The 17,255-nt window shown below is 42.2% G+C and overlaps 1 protein-coding gene across 1 annotated transcript in view; it reads left to right on the forward strand.

The window, feature by feature from the left end:
• Positions 1-1,011: 1,011 nt before the first annotated feature.
• The window catches only part of ATP1B1 (ATPase Na+/K+ transporting subunit beta 1), a 29,409-nt gene continuing 13,165 nt past the window's right edge, over positions 1,012-17,255 (forward strand). Inside the window, exons 1-3 of the mRNA XM_089668283.1 lie at positions 1,012-1,410; positions 5,881-6,009; positions 14,553-14,708. Coding sequence (XP_089524409.1) covers positions 1,311-1,410; positions 5,881-6,009; positions 14,553-14,708 — 385 coding nt within the window. The 5' untranslated portion in view covers positions 1,012-1,310. The remainder of the gene's footprint in view (positions 1,411-5,880; positions 6,010-14,552; positions 14,709-17,255) is intronic.

Raw genomic sequence — 17,255 nt, forward strand, 5'->3', positions numbered from 1 at the left:
AATATAGTTGGGCCTATCTACTTTAACCCCTTTCTGAGGGTGTCAGCCAACTTCTACTGGGTTATCTGAGGAGAGAGTGCAGCCCAGCTCTTCCCTCCTCAGCATGCTTCAACAGACAGAGTGAGGAGCTCAGAACTGTGTGCTCTCCATCCAGTCAGGTGTCCTATCCCTCCACAACCGGGTGCAGCCAGTCCCAGCACGATTAACCCTTTTCCTGCACACGGCCAAGGTAGGCGGGGCTCAGTGTGTATTAAAGTGTAACGCTGAGCACTCAGGTCACGTGGCGCAGGCACGGGGAGGGAAATGCTTGAAAAGTTCCTGAAGGGCAAATAGGTGAAGAAATGCCATGAGGGGAGCGGGCATGGCCGGCCATGGATGCTGGGCTGTGTGCCGCTCATGAAGGGATACTGGTTTTCAGGGCGTTGTCCTGTGGACATGTACCTGCGAGGTGATGCCGCAGCTCTGTGAGGTGTAATGTTCGTAGTGGGTTAGTTCATTGTCGTAGTAGGATGTTATTTGTCGTGTGTAATGCTGGTGAGGTGTAATACTGGCTGCTGATCAGCAGTTTCCTGTCCCTCACTCCCTCCCCCCTTCTCCTCAGGCAGGTGCGTGATATTCTCTCCTCACGACCTTCATCCCTGTGATGCTGTGAGATCCCAGACAGAGCATCACCGCCTCCAGTCTGCTCACGGACAGGCACGGAGGCTACGAGCTCGTGATGCCACCCACGTCAGTGGGGGTTCCACCTGACACAGCGCTAAATGTCATCTCTTCCCCCTCCCCAGCCATCCCTATGGACTCTCCCTGCTTTCTCCCACACGCCATGTCTGCACCAATTGTACTTTGTACCACCTTGCTAGTTTTTTTTTCTCCTTGTTAGAGAAGGGGGCGTGGCCAGACACTTCTGCGCCCCCGTCCTTGAATCTGCAGTTCCCAAGCCCCGCCTGCCCTCCCCGCCCCGCCCTTGCGCCTATTGGCCTCCCTCTACAACAGAGCCCGCCCCTCTTCCACACAAGGTAGATATATTAAGGGGGGCGAGAAAACGAAGATCTCGCCGGGTCCAAGTTTCTCCCGTGCTTCTTGCCGGCAGCGCTTGTCATTGTAACAGCTGCCCGTCCATTCCCCCTTCCCCTCATCTTCCTATGTGATCGCCACCAGCAGTGCCAACTACAAAGCCTTATAGCCTTCTAACCCTCGTAACCAGGAAGCAGCACAACTTTTTTTTCCGATCGGCACAAGGGAGGGAGATCTGTGTGACCAATCTACAAAGCACAAGAACAAAAAGTCAAGTTAGAAAAAAGGAAAGCAGCATGGCCAGGGATAAAGCCAAGGAGACCGACGGAGGCTGGAAGAAATTCATCTGGAACCCAGAGAAGAAGGAGTTCCTGGGCAGAACAGGTGGCAGCTGGTGTAAGTATGAGCAGGATCGTCCCTGGGGCTGGTGGGTGTCGTAGAACGGGGGCGATCGGAGGGGACAAGGTGATAGGGACGTGTCCCCAGTGGGTCCTGTGCCAAGCAATGATGTGCTTGGGGACACATTTCTACTGTCAGATCAGACATCCTGGTTTTTTGGGGGAAAGGTCATTGTGAAGGACGCCCATGTAGGCGATGTATAAGAGCTGAGACGGAAAGGAGGAGGGGAGAACCCTGTATGTGTCATCATCATCACCCACTACACATCCAACATGGGGGTGGGGGGATTGCAGCCTGCCATGGAAAATACGCAGAGGGGAGCCCATCAGACAGAGGAGGGGGGAAGGTAGAGACCCAAGATTGGCATTGATCAAACCCTTGACCTTTGTGGGGGGTTTGGCCTTTTGATGAGTCACCCCCAGAAGAGTTAATTCTGCATCACTGCTCAAGGTTAGTCAAGGTGACAGGTTAGAGGTGGGAGCTGCAGGATGTGGATGCTGGATGGGTACTTTGTACATTTAGTACAAGGATGGTAGCAACACCAGAGAAGGTGATCCAGTGCCTGGGCTAGACCTAGCCAGAGGCAGAGGACAACTGTCAGAAATGAGCAGGTCCCTCCAGAGGTCGTATCCTAGCAACCGGCTGTAACCTGAGTTTGGGCCTGGAAGGTGCACAATAGAGCAGGCATGTCAAAAGTATTCCGAGAGCCTCCTATGGATTTTTGTCCTTCTCTCTCTTTGTTAAACCATTCATAATTGATGAACTTTGGTCGTTATGGAAACCTCATTAAAAAATCGCACCCAGGATTAGTTCTACTTCATGGGTGGAACGTGCTGGAAATGAAGCCCATGTGAGATACTCCCTTTTTACAATGTGTCGGGGAGGCCGAGCATCACCTTGATGGGCACCACAAGGACATTGGTTCTTCCTCTTCTTTCAGCATCTTTAAGCAGTTTCTGTCTTTCACATACAGAGTAGTCTTCAGTCTTTAGTGTACAGAGCAGTCTTCAGTCTTTTTACATCAGAAGAACCCTTGAAATACATTTCAGTTCTTAGGGAACTCCTGGTAGGATTAGACCATTGAGAGTCATTAGAACATACAGTGGTGATCAGTGGAAAGAATGCTCCTCTTACATTGGTGGTCATTAGGAAGAATGCCCACTTACATTGGTTAAAGGTAGAAAAATGTCTCTCTTTACAGTGGTGGTCAGTGGGAAGAATGTCCCTCTTTACAGTGGTGATCAGTGGGAAGAATGTCCCTCTTTACAGTGGTGGTCAGTGGGAAGAATGTCCCTCTTTACAGTGGTGGTCAGTAGGAAGAATGTCCCTCTATACAGTGGTGGTCAGTGGGAAGAATGTCCCTCTTTACAGTGGTGGTCAGTAGGAAGAATGTCCCTCTTTACATTGGTGGTCAGTAGGAAGAATGTCCCCCTTACATTGGTGGTTTGTGGGGAGAATGTCCCCCTTACATTGGTGGTTTGTGGGAAGAATGTCCCTCTTTACAGTGGTGGTCAGTAGGAAGAATGTCCTCCTTAGAGTGGTGGTCATTGAGAAGAATGCCCCTTTACATTGGTGATGGGTAGTAATAATGCCATTCTTACCATAATGGCCAGCATATAGAATACCTCCCTTACGTTGATGGCTAGCTGGGTGAATGTCTGCCCATACAGAGGTATTTAGACTGTTCCCATTACAGACCGCTAAAAGGATCATCAGTGTCATGGAGCTTGCTCTGCCAAACGGTGTTGGCCCCAGATTATGCAGGCGCCATTAGATGAGACGCTTGATAAGTTACAGAGCAAGGGGCCCCTGGCAACGTACGGAGAAAACCCAAAGTTCAGTGGAACCCTGGTTTAGAATGGCTGGTGTAGATTAATATTATTGGGGTTATTATCCTGTTTTTTACTCTCTTCAGGTTTCTTTATTTGGGAAAATGAATTTTTGCATTGTTTGAATATATGTACATTATAAATTGGATTGTATGCACTACCTTGTGATATGTTGTACAAAAAAGTGACAACTAGGTGAGGTGTGGCGTGTGTTCTACTTACAGCTATGGTATAGTACAGTCTCATGGACCAATCTCTACTTTCAATGTGATTTTTCTACTAGCTTAAGCCCTCGCTCACACTTTGCATGACAGGTGATATAGAAGCGTCTTTGTATGTATGACTTTCAGTACAGGAGCAGAATAGTGTGTTCTTGGCCCCAAACGTTTAAATGGGAGCGTCTGAAAAACGCACATAAAGATGCATTTTTAAGCTGCTCCCATTAAAATCTAATGGGCTTCTGACCCAAAGAAGTTTATGTACTTTTTTGAGCTTCGCATGACAAGCGACAGTGCTCAGGTGTGAACGGGCCCCTTGAGAATAATGGGCTTCTTTATTTTGAGTGTTGTTGTGCTTTGGGAGTTGGTCAACAAAACACTCTGGTTTATATGGGGGCCTGATGGTTGTTGTACATACCTTCTCCTGTGTAACTTGAAATATAAGTACTAGATGTTACATAATGCAAGAGAAGTGATCATTTTCTTCATGTTGCCACTGATACAGGCACTGATTATTGTTGTCACTGAGGTAGCATCTGAGTTCTCTGGACTCGGCTACGTTAATTGACTTTAATTGAGGCTGAACAGATGTGACTGCTAGGGCACATCCTCTGCAAAAGGTTTCTGGTTGCCTAAAGCTAGACTATCTTATCATTCTGTGTAATGTAAGGTATGTGGTTAGTGAAGTGCTTCAACAGATTTCCTGTTTTTATTGTGTCCAATGACATGTCCACATATATGTGGTTTACAGATCACAGTGTTTCCATATGCAAAACACAGCCCGCGTGAAAGTACAATGACAGCCTGAAGCCCAGGCGAGATCAGAGGCAGCATGTTTGCTTAGCAGCAATGGTGCTTTTCTTCTTTGGTATGGCTGAGCTGTGGAAAAAATTTCCAAATCTCCCTGACGTCATTGACACTTGCTCAATGCTGCCTGGATACCAGCTTTAACTATGAACATGCCTCTTCCTGACACTAGTAAAAAGAGGGTGTCTAGGCCTTTGTGTAACTAGGCTTATTGTTCCACATGGAACTTTTTAATTAACATTGCTCTTTAGATACTTCTCACTTTCCACGTACAACTAAATCTGGAAATGTTTTAAGTGCCGGATCGGACTCTGGGTTACGTCACAAGTCAGCCTTCTCTCACTGAATCTTCCCAAACTAACATATAATCTGCCAAATATACTGGAAACTGCTACCAGATAATAACGGACAATACACCAGTAGAATTTAATTTTAAAAATTGTGTTTTTTGCGGGTCTAGGCAACTGTAGTGATGAGGAAATTCAAAGGAGCAGGATGAAAAATGTTTTTTAATTGCTTATCTAAACTATTGAAATTCTTAACCGTGAATGTGGTTTCTGTTTGGAAAAAAGTGTACAAATTGTAATGCACTTGCTTTTAAGGATTAAAGAAACATGTTTAAGGTGGTTGAGACAGAAGTCACACTTTTGGATTGTGCTTTGGATTGAGGCTAGTATACACTATAGAGGAATGTGCTTTGTTCATTTTTCACTTCAGAGGTTTAAAAATAATTTAAAGTGGTTGTAAATATCACACATGAAATCTGTACAAATTACAGCTTTCTATAGTGTATATTTGCTCTCGCCAAAGCACGAAGTGTCATTACTCTCTGCTGTCTTGTTCTTCATTTATCAGCATGGATCACTTCTGACAAGTTTTCCTGACACCAAGAGCTAAAATGTGACAGAGCAGGGATCTCTATCAACACAGCCTGTGATTGACGGCCTCAGCTAAGCTCCTGTGTGTTTTGTAAAGGGGGGGGAGGGGGTGTTCCTTCCCTCCAACCAGCTCTCAGAGCTCTTTTACAGAGTGTAACTTCAGGTCCCTACCTCCTGCTTTGTGGGTCTCTGAAAAATTCTTTTCATCTCTGCATTTTACAAGGTTGTACAGGACTAATGGCTGCAAATAAACAGGTACAACCTAGTAAGACAAATCCTTAGGAGGATTTGTTTTATCTCTGTGTATCACCTGAGGCTAGTCACTTCACTGGGTATATGTGAGGGTTAACAACCACTTTAGTACTCCTGGGAATCCATTTAAATAATGGGTCTGGAGAAAATTTTAAGGGCCTTTGGATGAGATTGGTTGACTTGATGGCAAGATCAAATACAGTACTCAAATGGCTTTTCAGAATTGAAATTAAATTCTACTGGTGTGTGGAAAGCTGAAGTGTCTTTTATAGGTCATTAGTGAGTAGAGAGATGCCCCTAATAGGGAATCATATTCCTCCTCAGCAACTAGCATGGGCATACGGTTAACTCTGGTTTCTATTGGTTATTATTATATAGAGGTCTTTGTTATTAGTTTAACACATATATATATATAATACACTGTACTTGGCTTATTTGATATATAAAGGTGTTAATAGCTTTTTTTATGTTTTTATTTTGCAGTTAAAATCCTCCTATTCTATTTGGTGTTCTATGGGTGTTTAGCTGGTATATTTATTGGGACCATTCAAGTGCTTCTGTTAACCATCAGTATCTATGAACCAAAGTATCAAGATCGCGTAGCACCACCAGGTAAACACTATGTTCTACTTTTTACTGTACTTGCCCCTACCATACTGTTCCATTTAAAGGGATACAGCTCCATTCAATAACACACCAGGATAGGAATCCTTATCTTTAAAATGAGGTTTGAAAATTAAAGCCGGCCTTTACTCTCTACACCTGCTCTGTTTAATGAGAGTTCTTTCATGCAATTGCAAAAAGATAACAAAATTGAAACACCTTTTTTTAATATATGTTGCCGCCCACGTCTGGATTTTTCACCTGGATGGGAATAACATAGCTGCCCACAGCCTCCTGGGGTATTTAGGTCATGAATCCCAGAAGCCTTCATGTTCATTGGGGCCCAACTGTCTTATTCTGGTCCTTGCAGCCAGCGGCCCTGATGACGTACCATGGTGCATGCTTGCCATCAGGATGCAGGCTACAACCAGGAATAGACAGCTGGCTCCCAATGATGCCTGAGCGTGAGATGGAGGTGCAAGAACAGATGTTAAGTCACTGAGCAGCAGATCACTACAGAACTGGATTTATAGCTGGAGTGTGTTTATGGGGCATAACCCAACAAGCCCAAAAATTGAATTGGAAAAAAAACAGGGGGATGAAGTTCTATTTTAACATCACATGGATAAATAAAGATCCTTATCCTTTTATTAAAGCTTTGGGAATTGAGCCTGCTAAAAATTGCTTTGTGTATAGTTTATTTCATGTCTGACCCAATGTCATGATGCTCTAGTGCTGCAACTGATACCATTGTATATTTTTGTCTTCAGTCAGGGTGGCTGGCAGCTATTCACTGTGCTGCAAGCTGTAGATAAGAGCATTCCCACCAATTAGCTGATAGTGTTGATTATAGGCTTGGATGCTTGGGTCAAGCTAATTCAGAGACTGGAAGCTGAGAGATCTCCAGAGGATTTTCAGCTAGGGTCATTTGTATGTATAGTGGATCTGCAGGCACAGTTTGGAGGAATGAAGAAAACTGTGCTAATTGCTACATGTATGTGACTGGACAACTTAGTAAACTTTTTAATAAAGTGTTATCAATAGTAGCCAGTTAGAAGTTTTTATTGTTTGTTTGTTTTTTTTTTTTAAATGCAAGCTGGACTGATGTTCATCATCCATTACTTTTTTTGTTCTTCCTGTTTGTGTTTTTTTTTTTTTATTCTTATGGAATTATAGAAGTGCTAAAAGCTTGTCTTACACCCCAATCACATTGGGTGCGATTTGTCATGCAATTTGCATGCCATGGGACTTGCAAATTGTATGCCAAGTCGCACCCTATTGTCCACAATTGGATCGGTCATATCGGGGCGGTTCCAACTTGGTCAGATCCGCACTGATTTCTAAAGTAGTGCATGCACTATTTTTGGTTCGATTTGCATAGACCTCTGTGTCAGAAGTCTTGCAAATCGCACATGAAATCAGCGGTTCACCCGACTTTGAAATCGTGCGACTTCACTGTAAGTCGCACGATTTCAAAGTCGGGCTTAATGTGGCCGGGGGCTTAAAAAAAAAAACAAAACCAAGAAAAACCACAGGGCAACAATCAGTTCTGCTCAGCAGTTTTCAGAGTCATGAAATTCTCTCCAGTGCACTTCTTTTATGAACTTCCAGTCAGGGAACCAGCCCTCATAACATCCTTCCCTGTCACCCGGTCAAATGGCCCATCATTCATTGCTGAAGCATACATGTATAACCCAGTATTTATAAAATTGGGCAGTAGTGAGGACTCGCGCACAGGCACCTTGAGAAGACGTCAAATAAACACTGGCATCTGCTCCTCCAGGAAAAGTGATTGATAGTGGCCTTCCCTTGGAGGAAGAGCAGAGGTTGGTGTTCTGTGGGATGCCTATACTTGTTGCTGGGCATGTACAAGAAACGGTGGCTCCAAAGGACCCTGCTAGGTAAGGAGTCATCCTTCTACCAGAAATAGGGGAATCATTTAGGGAGATCAGGGGGAAACTGCAAGAAAGGAAACGTGTGAAACATGCAGGAGTGGACTGTAATGTAAATCTGTATATCAGCTCCTGTAATTAAAGAAAGGAAAAAAAAAGGGTTTTATGTTACTTTCTGTGTGTGTCTCTCTCAAGGCTATAGTAGTTGATCAAAAATAACAGTAATTACTGATAATGACCAATGGGATTAGGCAGAAGTATAGAGTTACAGCAATCTTCACATACCGCTCTATTTTGCTGCTAATGTTTCCAACAATTAACAATGCATTTCATGTATTTTTAAAGAGGTTTCTCTACACCCGTAGAGCATGCTGGGATATGTAGTTTCAAGCTAAGCATCTTTTCTTAAAATGTACAGTATGTAAAGGCAAAACTTTTTTTTGTTTTAAATACAGTAAAACCTAGTACACATGGGCCGAATGTTGGGCTGCCCATGTGTACAGCAGCAAGTCCGAAGGGGCACGACCAAAAAAGGCCTGCTGATCGGTTCCTGATCAGTGCTCTCAGCCAATGGCTGACGGTGCTGACCAAAGTGTTCTGACGGGGAAGGGGGGCCGTCCCTTCTGTCAGAACACCATAGCACTGAGGGGGAAATCGCTGTACTAACATTGGATATTTAGTACAGCGGCTTCTCTTGTGCTGTCAGTTTTTTTTTTTTTTGTTTTTTTTTTCATTCAGCCTGCTGGGTTGAACAAAAAAATAAAACTAGTAGTGTGTACTAGGCTTAAGGAAGGATAGACCCTCTGTTGTTGGTTGTGGTTTTTGTTTTTTTTGTTTTGCTGACTATGTTATCCCTATTTTTACTGCTGACCCTTATCACCAGGACTTCAAATGAGGGGAAATCCAAAATTTTACACTTCTCACCAGAGCAAGATGTGAGGTTAAATCGCACAATAGGGAAAAATGGTCTGTGGACAAGTACTATGGGAATTCCTATTGCTTTGTGGCGATTTTCTCTTATTTCCTGTTGTCTCCAAGACAAAGGGTGAATTAAATTCTCTCTGGCTGGGCAGTAAGAGAAAAAAATTAAATGGTGGTTTTAACCAGGATTAGTATGCAGATCAGGTGTTTGGATTTCCCTTGCTGCATGATTGATATGCATCAGTGACCTATTGGGTTTGATTTACTAAAGACAAATAGACTGTGCAGTTGCTCCAGAGCTTAGTAAATAAGGGGAAGTTGTGCAGTTGTCCATCATCCAATAATGTGTAAGGAAAAATGTTTTTTATATTTTCTTTGCACATGATTGGGTATTCTTTGCAAAGTTAAGCTTCACCTCATTTACTAAGCTCTGGAGCACCCGCACTTGCGAAGTGTGTTTTTGCCTTTAGAAAATCAACCCCAGAAAGACACAAAAGTTGGCCATATACAGTCCATGTTTTTGATTTTTTTTTTTTTTTTCTAAAGCCTGTGGGCTGAATGAAATAGAGCTCAACAGATTCTTCGATGCACACTATACAGTGCGGCTGGTCAAATCCGCCTGCCAGGCTATTGTATTCTGACAGTCAACCACCTGTTAGAATACTCCCAACATGTTTTGGCTGATCATTTTCTGGCTGGCTTTTTTGATTTTGTGGTTGAAGGATGGCTGGCAGGAGGCTGGTGACAGCCCCCCCCCCCCCCCCACTGATCGATTTTGGCTGATTCATTAGGAAGGGGATGAAATTTAACATAACTGGTTAAAGTATTGAAGCCAAAGATGACATGCTGAGAGTCTTGCAATCCAGCCCGTAATGTATGTACAGTATAATATAAGATATGCCTCCCGCCCATACACAGGCGAGTTTCATTGCGACAAGGCAGATGTCGCAGACACTAGAATTTTATAGGTCTAAGACTGTTAGTGATTATTTGTCATCCAAGGGCTACCCAGATACCAAACGTGATGCTTCAAAATCATTGGGCAAAAATGGAGTTTGTATGACGTAACGTGTTATAACACACTGTAAGCAGTGAAGTCTGGGTATCGTGGAATTACAGTATCTGTTAACATCACATAAACAAATACTAAATTATTCAGTAGACTGTGATCGCGCTGACCTGTCTCCCCTCTGCAGGCTAGATGTCACACAATCACGTGGCTTCCTTTCTTGTGTGTAATGGTGACTAAAGATGTCACTATAATAGTTGCAGTTTTTTTGCATTGAGTCAAACAGGACTTTTTCAGTAAACTTCAGCAGGCAGTTCTCTTTAGCAGTATAATTGCAAACTTGCGAACAGTACAGGCTCTTTGCCATCACAAATAAACTAGATATTTTTTTACACTGTTTTATTTACAGAAGTAATGTACTAAAAAAAAAAAGATGAGCTTTACAGAACTAAAACTTTAATCTCCCTAAACCCCTTTCTTACTATGCAGTATTGCTTTCCCTTCATACAGGCCAGACAGGATGAGGAAATGTTTACACTACTCCAAAAATTAATGATAAACTTGGCTGCGACTTATGAACAAGTACTACTTATGGGGAAATGCTTTCTTTTTTTAATTTAAAGTTGTAAATTGATGATCAGTCCATCCATATATGCGATTTCAAGCCTTCGTAGTTCATAGAACAGTGACACGTGTCTGTATATACCCTGTAAGCGGTTCCAAGTCTTATCTGAAGTGAACAAGCTGAAGTGCAGAATGTGAGGCCTCCATACCCAAAAAGGGAAGTACAATTCTGCTTTGTGTGTGGGTTTTCTTTCCTCCATGTGCTGGCTGTGCTGACGAATGTATTACATAGGGAGGAGTGATCACTGCTACTTCCCCTCTCAGATATGACCTTGACTCACAGGCTCAGTTAATAATTCACCGCCAACGGTTTTTGTTTTAGCCTTTAGCTAAATGAAATCGGGCTGTTCTCAGTAAAGTGGTTTTCTGTACTTTGAAATATGCAGGAATGGACAGATTAAGCAAAGCTTAAAATGAAACAAGGTTGCTCTGAGTTTACTTACTACTTAATCATTTTGATACTTTTAATATTATTATTATTATTATTATACAGTATTTATAAAGCACCAATAGTTCGCTCGGCGCTGTACATTACAAAGGGGGACAGAACATGTGACAGAACAATACCAATACAATTCAAAACATGAGGGGATCGAGGGCCCTGCTCTTTCCAGCTTACAATTTAGAAGATAAATATATAATTTCTGTACATCATTTCAGTTTACTTTAATTTTGCCTTCCCTGGTTCCAACATTAATATGCTAATGAAAATTTTAGGCAATACCTTTCTGTTTTCATTACATATCTTATATCTTATGTTAGAACCAATGACAACATCACTGGCTCTCTTTTCCTTTCTATACAATGTTGGCAGACCATGGCTGCTGGAAGGGGCTGGCAGGATGCTGTGCATAGCTTCTTGAAGACGTCACAGCACCCTGCCTCAGTACCCTTCTCAAGAGTCCTCAGTCATTTAAGCAGTGGGGGGAGAGGGAGCTCTTGGGAGGAATTATGTAAATATCAAAATGCCTTGTCAGGCTTTAAGAGTGGGCAGCCCTAGGCAGACTACCCTTGCTATTGCCCAAATGATGGCAAGCCTTTACGAATGAAAGACCTGAAATCCAATTAATGAAAAAGCTGGTCAGGGACAGTAAAACTGGGCAGGAAAGAGATGATACTGGGTGTGTTCCAGCCAGGAAATTAGGCAGGCACTATAAAAGCTGCTACAGCTTCTAATGCACACTGCTTCAATTTCACAGTGTACAGTGACATTGGAGTAAGCAATTTTAGTTCAGGAGAGGAGCCTGGACAACAATTCTATTTAGTGAGTCTTCTCATTCACACACCACAGTGACCTCAGTATTTCCTGCTACAGCATTACAATTTCCTGCGTCACATGCCTGCTTACCAGGCTGTGGATGAGAATTGCGTTTTGAGATCCTTCCTGTGGTCTCTTCCCTCTAGTAATCAGCTCAGACCCTCCCCTTCAGCTTCTAGTGCCTGAAAACATGTTGGGGTGGCTGCAGTAATGCCTGGCTGGCTTATAGTTCTTTGCATGATTTCTGTTGTTCTGGGGGCTGAGGGGAGATAATGATGGTTTTCAGTTACTCACACTATTTACAAACGTACGTTTACTAATTATAATGCACAGCTAGGCGAAGGTGTGTTCTGATTATTATTTTGTAGTTGGATTCAGGCTTCCATTCGTTCATTTCATTCATTTGAATAGGCTGCAAAACACACTGGGCAGCAACCAGAAAAAGTAATGTAAGCACTATTTCAAAATGGACTGCATGGTACTGTAGTACCATGCAATGTAGTGCCCACAAACACTGCATTTGTGACCTGCGTTTAGGGTACTATTAAAAATAGATTAGCATTTGCATGCAGATCACAAGGGCAAGTGAACCAGCCTTAACCCTAGGTTCACATCCAATCATTTTCTGCAGCATTTTGCAGAAACACAGTACAGTCCATTTAACATGATTTCTTATGGGACATGTTCACATCTGTGCGTTTTCACCCGGTGCGTTTTTTGGAAAGGGCCAGAGACTTTTTTGAAAGCAAAACGTTGTGTTTTTGTTTCTATAGACTTCAATGGAAATGGTGCAGAAAAGAATGTATTCTGTTTTTGACATGTTTTTGCCTAGCAACAAGAAAAATAAACAAAAAAATAAAACCAAACCGAAAAAGGCATCAAAAACACAGTACAGAGATGGCTCAAACACAAGCTGCATAGGTGTGAACCTAGCCTAAAGGATAAGTGAATTTATCTTGTTTGCTCCTTTGTGCTGAACTGAAGTAGCCCACCCTGCCCCTCCACAAGTGAATACTTACCTGGATCTGAGGGCCGAATGGTTTTTTTTTTTTTTTACATCTTATACTGGAAGACTTGTGTACTGGCCACACCTCTGCATTACATCAGGTCCACTCAAATATGCATCTGTGAAGGGGAAAGTGGGTTACTATATGTGTGAAAGGGTTAAATAGTATAAGCAGTTATCCTTTTAACATTAAATATGGTTGGTTCCTTTTGATCAATAAGGGGACAGCTGATATAAAGTGGAACAGGCACACTTTTTAATACAGAAGAGCTGTACTATGGGAGTTATTTATTAAAACTTGTACATTCAAAATATGGTGCAGCTCTGCATAGAAACCAATCAGCTTCCAGGTTTATTGTCAAGGCTTAATTGAACAAACTGAAGTTAGAAGCTGATTGGCTACCATGCACATAGGGTTGCCGCCTCAACCTGAACTCATATTAATGACACAGGTTCTGTGGCTGATTACGGTGGTAATTAAACTCACTTGGTGCCTTATCTATGTTACATTAGCCTCAGAACCTGTGTCATTAATATGTGTTCAGGTTTTAAAGGGATGAGGTGGCAACCATACATGCACAGCTGCACCTGATTCTGAGTGCACCAGTCTTAGTAAATCTTCCTCTGTGTCTCTTCTGAATTAAAGTATTCCAACCTGCCTGTCTGCATTGTACATTGAGTAAGATTTTAGTTTACTGAGCACATACTGAGGGATTTACTCTGGTTGCTACATTTTGTTTCCTGCTCTTTGCCTTCCTGAATAAACCATCTAGGTCTGTTTATACACATTTTGGCAACTTCACAGAAAATGGCTTCTGCCTGCCACTACAATCTGTGATCAGCACCTGCCTTGGCAGCAGATTTTCTTTTAAAGTGGTTGTAAAGGTTGAAGGTTTTTTATCTTCATGCATTCTATGGATGAAGGTAAAAAACACCTTCTGTGTGCAGCAGTTCCCCCAGCCCTCTCAATACTTACCTGAGCCTCATCGCCATTCAGCGATGTGAATGACAGCCTCAGCTCTCCCAGGTCTCTGCCTCCTCGTTGGCTGAGACAGCAAGTGGGAGCCATTGGGTCCCACTGCTGTCAATCACAGCCAGTCAGCCAATGAGGACAAGGCCAAGTTGCAGCTCCGTGTGTGAATGGACATGCAGAGCAGCGGGTGCCCCCATAGCAAGCTGCTTGCTGTGGGGGCAACCAACAGACAGGAAGAGCCAGGAGAGCCTGAGGGGAACCCAAGAAGAGGAGGATCTGGGCTACTCTGTGCAAAACCAGTGCACACAACAGGTAAATATACACTTGTGTTATTTTTCAAAAATTAATCTTTAAAAAAAGCTTTGTTAATCTTTTATCTGTGAGTAGACAGAATAAAGCTGTCCATAGATAATATGTCTGCAGCAGTGCTGCAGCTACTGATAGAGAAGAGTTTTCCTTTCGTCAGAAGATGATGGATGGATTGACTTTTGTAGAGTGGGAATGGCCATATGTGGATCAAAAGACAGCCAGTCCCTGCTGTGCCAGCTGAATCTCGATCTGTCTATGGCCAGCTTAAGGAGTATTCCATCACACAAAATCTTGCCTCTGGTGTAGGTCACTTTATTTTTCGGAAGTACCGTATATGCTAGTTTTAGTGGTGCAGGTGCTCTTGAACCGAGCTGAACTTCAGACCGGCATCGAAATACACAAATAAGATACATCTTTTATCATATTTAGTGACTATGAGGTGTGAAATGGGTCAAACCGGAGCTCTGCTTGTTTGCTCTGTTCCAAACATCTTTGAATTGTTTCAAGATTTGAACTTTTTATTCTCTTTTAACTCATTTCTTTTTTTTTTTTTATTCTAGGACTCACGCAACTGCCCAGAGCTTTAAAGACAGAAGTTTCCTTTTCATTAGATGACGAAAAGTCCTATGAAGGATATGTGAATAGTATATCTAGGTTTTTGGACAAATACAACATCAGCAAGCAGTTAGACCCAGCGATTTTTGAAGATTGCCCTAGTGAGTATAAAGAGGTATTTTTTTCATTGACAAGGATTAAACTGGATGCTTGCCATGCCAACATTTTACAGATTTGCGAGTATATGCACAATAAATTACTGGTGCATTTAGTTGTGTAAACCAGTGGTGATGAACTATTAATGTAGGTGTCCTCAAGTGTGGCCCCTGACATCACCAAATTAATACTACAGAAAGCTGTCAGACTGCACATAGGTAGCAAGAGATGATCAGAGACTACAGGTATGCTGCAAGACATGGTCAGAGACTCTGAACATGATAGAAGAGTTGTTGGAGACTGGTAGTATGCTTCAGAAAACCGTCATAAACTGAAGACCTATTATAAGTGAATGCCAGAGATCCATGTTGTTACTGCCTCTTTACAAATCAGTGCTTCCCCATTTGTACTCTTCAAGGCTCCCTTAAAAGTTACTTTTGGCCTATTTGATATTTCTCTCAGCAAAATCTATTGCAAACAATCCAAGAGGAAAAAGGCATAAAATGGTAGCGCAGAAAAAAGTAAGCTATCGTGAAAGTAAAGAGAATCAAATTACTAGAGGCCAGAATATTTTTTCCTTTTTTGTTAAAGCACCAAAACTCCGACTACTTTATCTTTAGGGACCTTGTGGGCTATGCATTGGAGTTGATTTAGTAAAACTGGAGAGTGCAAAATCTGGAGCAGCTGTGCATGGTAGTCAGTCAGCTTCTAACTTCAGCTTGTTCAATTAAACTTTGACAGAAAAAACTGGAAGCTGATTGGTTTCTATGCAGAGCTGCACCAGATTTTGCACTCTCCAGTTTTGGTAAATCAGCCCACAGATTGGGATGTAAACCATGGCAGCTGCTACAGAGGCATCATGTATAAGTTTCTGTAATGGGTCTATATTTTTATATGTTTGCATTGTATTTATCTTTCCACTAGGGCAACCACCTTCTGTTTGCAAATTTACATAAATTTGTGGTTTTAATTTGATCAGAAAGAACATAGCTAATAGTAAGCAGAAGAAGATGGCCAGATCTAAAGAGTACAGTGGGGATCGAAAGTTTGGGCACCCCAGCTAAAAATTTGTATTAATGTGCATAAAGAAGCCAAGGAAAGATGGAAAAATCTCCAAAAGGCATCAAATTACAGATTAGACATTCTTATAATATGTCAACAAAAGTTAGATTTTATTTCCATCATTTACACTTTCAAAATAAAAGAAAACAAAAAAATGGTGTCTGCAAAAGTTTGGGCACCCTGCAGAGTTAATATCTTGCCCCCTTTGGCAAGTATCACAGCTTGTAAACGCTTTTTGTAGCCAGCCAAGAGTCTTTCAATTCTTGTTTGAGGTATCTTTGCCCATTCTTCCTTACAAAAGTCTTCCAGTTCTTTGAGATTTCTGGGCTGTCTGTCACGCACTGCTCTTTTAAGGTCTATCCATAGATTTTCAATTATGTTGAGGTCAGGAGATTTCAGTTTACGCCTCTTGATGTAATCCCCTGTGGATTTCGAGGTGTGTTTAGGATCATTATCCATTTGTAGAAGCCATCCTCTCTTTAACTTCAGCTTTTTCACAGATGGCATCAAGTTACCATCCAAAATTTGCTGAAATTTTATTGAATCCATTTTTCCTTCTACTCGTGAGATGTTCCCTGTGCCACTGGCTGCAACACAACCCCAAAGCATGATTGATCCAACCCCATGCTTAACAGTTGGACAGAGGTTCTTTTCATTAAATTCTGTGCCCCTTCTTCTCCAAACGTACCTTTTGCTCATTCCGGCCAAAAAGTTCAATTTTAACCTCCTCGGTCCACTGAACTTGTTTCCAAAATGCATCAGGCTTGTCTATATGTTCATTTGCAAAGTTCAAACGATGATTTTTGTGGTGAGGACGTAGAAGAGGTTTTCTTCTGATGACTCTTCCATGAAGACCATATTTGTACAAGTATCTCTTTATAGTGGAATAGTGTACCACAACTCCAGTGTCTGCCAGATCTTTCTGGAGGGATCGTGCAGTCAAACGTGGGTTTTGAATTTTTTTTTCTCACAATCCTGCGAGCTGTTCTGTCTGATATTTTTCTTGGTCTTCCAGATCTTGCTTTAATTTCCACTGTTCCTGCTGACTGCCATTTCTTAATTACATTCCGAACAGAGGATATTGACATCTGAAAACGCTTTGCTATCTTCTTATAGCCTTCTCCAGCTTTGTGAGCGTCAACTATTTTCAGTTTTCTAGACAACTGCTTAGAAGAACCCATGGTGCTGATTGTTGGGGCAAGGTCAGATGAGTCTGGGCATTTAAAACCTTTGAGATTGACATCACCTGGTCTTCCCAGACCATGATTGAGAACAATCCATGACACTGGCAGGTCTCAGCTTTGCAAAGGGGGCAGTGCATGCTATAAATTCTGCAGGGTGCCCAAACTTTTGCAGACGCCATTTTTTTGTTTGCTGTTATTTTGAAAGTGTAAATGATAGTAAAACTGGAGAGTGCAAAATCTGGAGCAGCTGTGCATGGTAGTCAGTCAGCTTCTAACTTCAGCTTGTTCAATTAAACTTTGACAGAA

Source organism: Staurois parvus, unplaced genomic scaffold, assembly GCF_062004578.1.
Source record: "Staurois parvus isolate SC_StPar_1 unplaced genomic scaffold, SC_StPar_1.0 ptg000056l, whole genome shotgun sequence".
NCBI lineage: Eukaryota > Metazoa > Chordata > Amphibia > Anura > Ranidae > Staurois > Staurois parvus.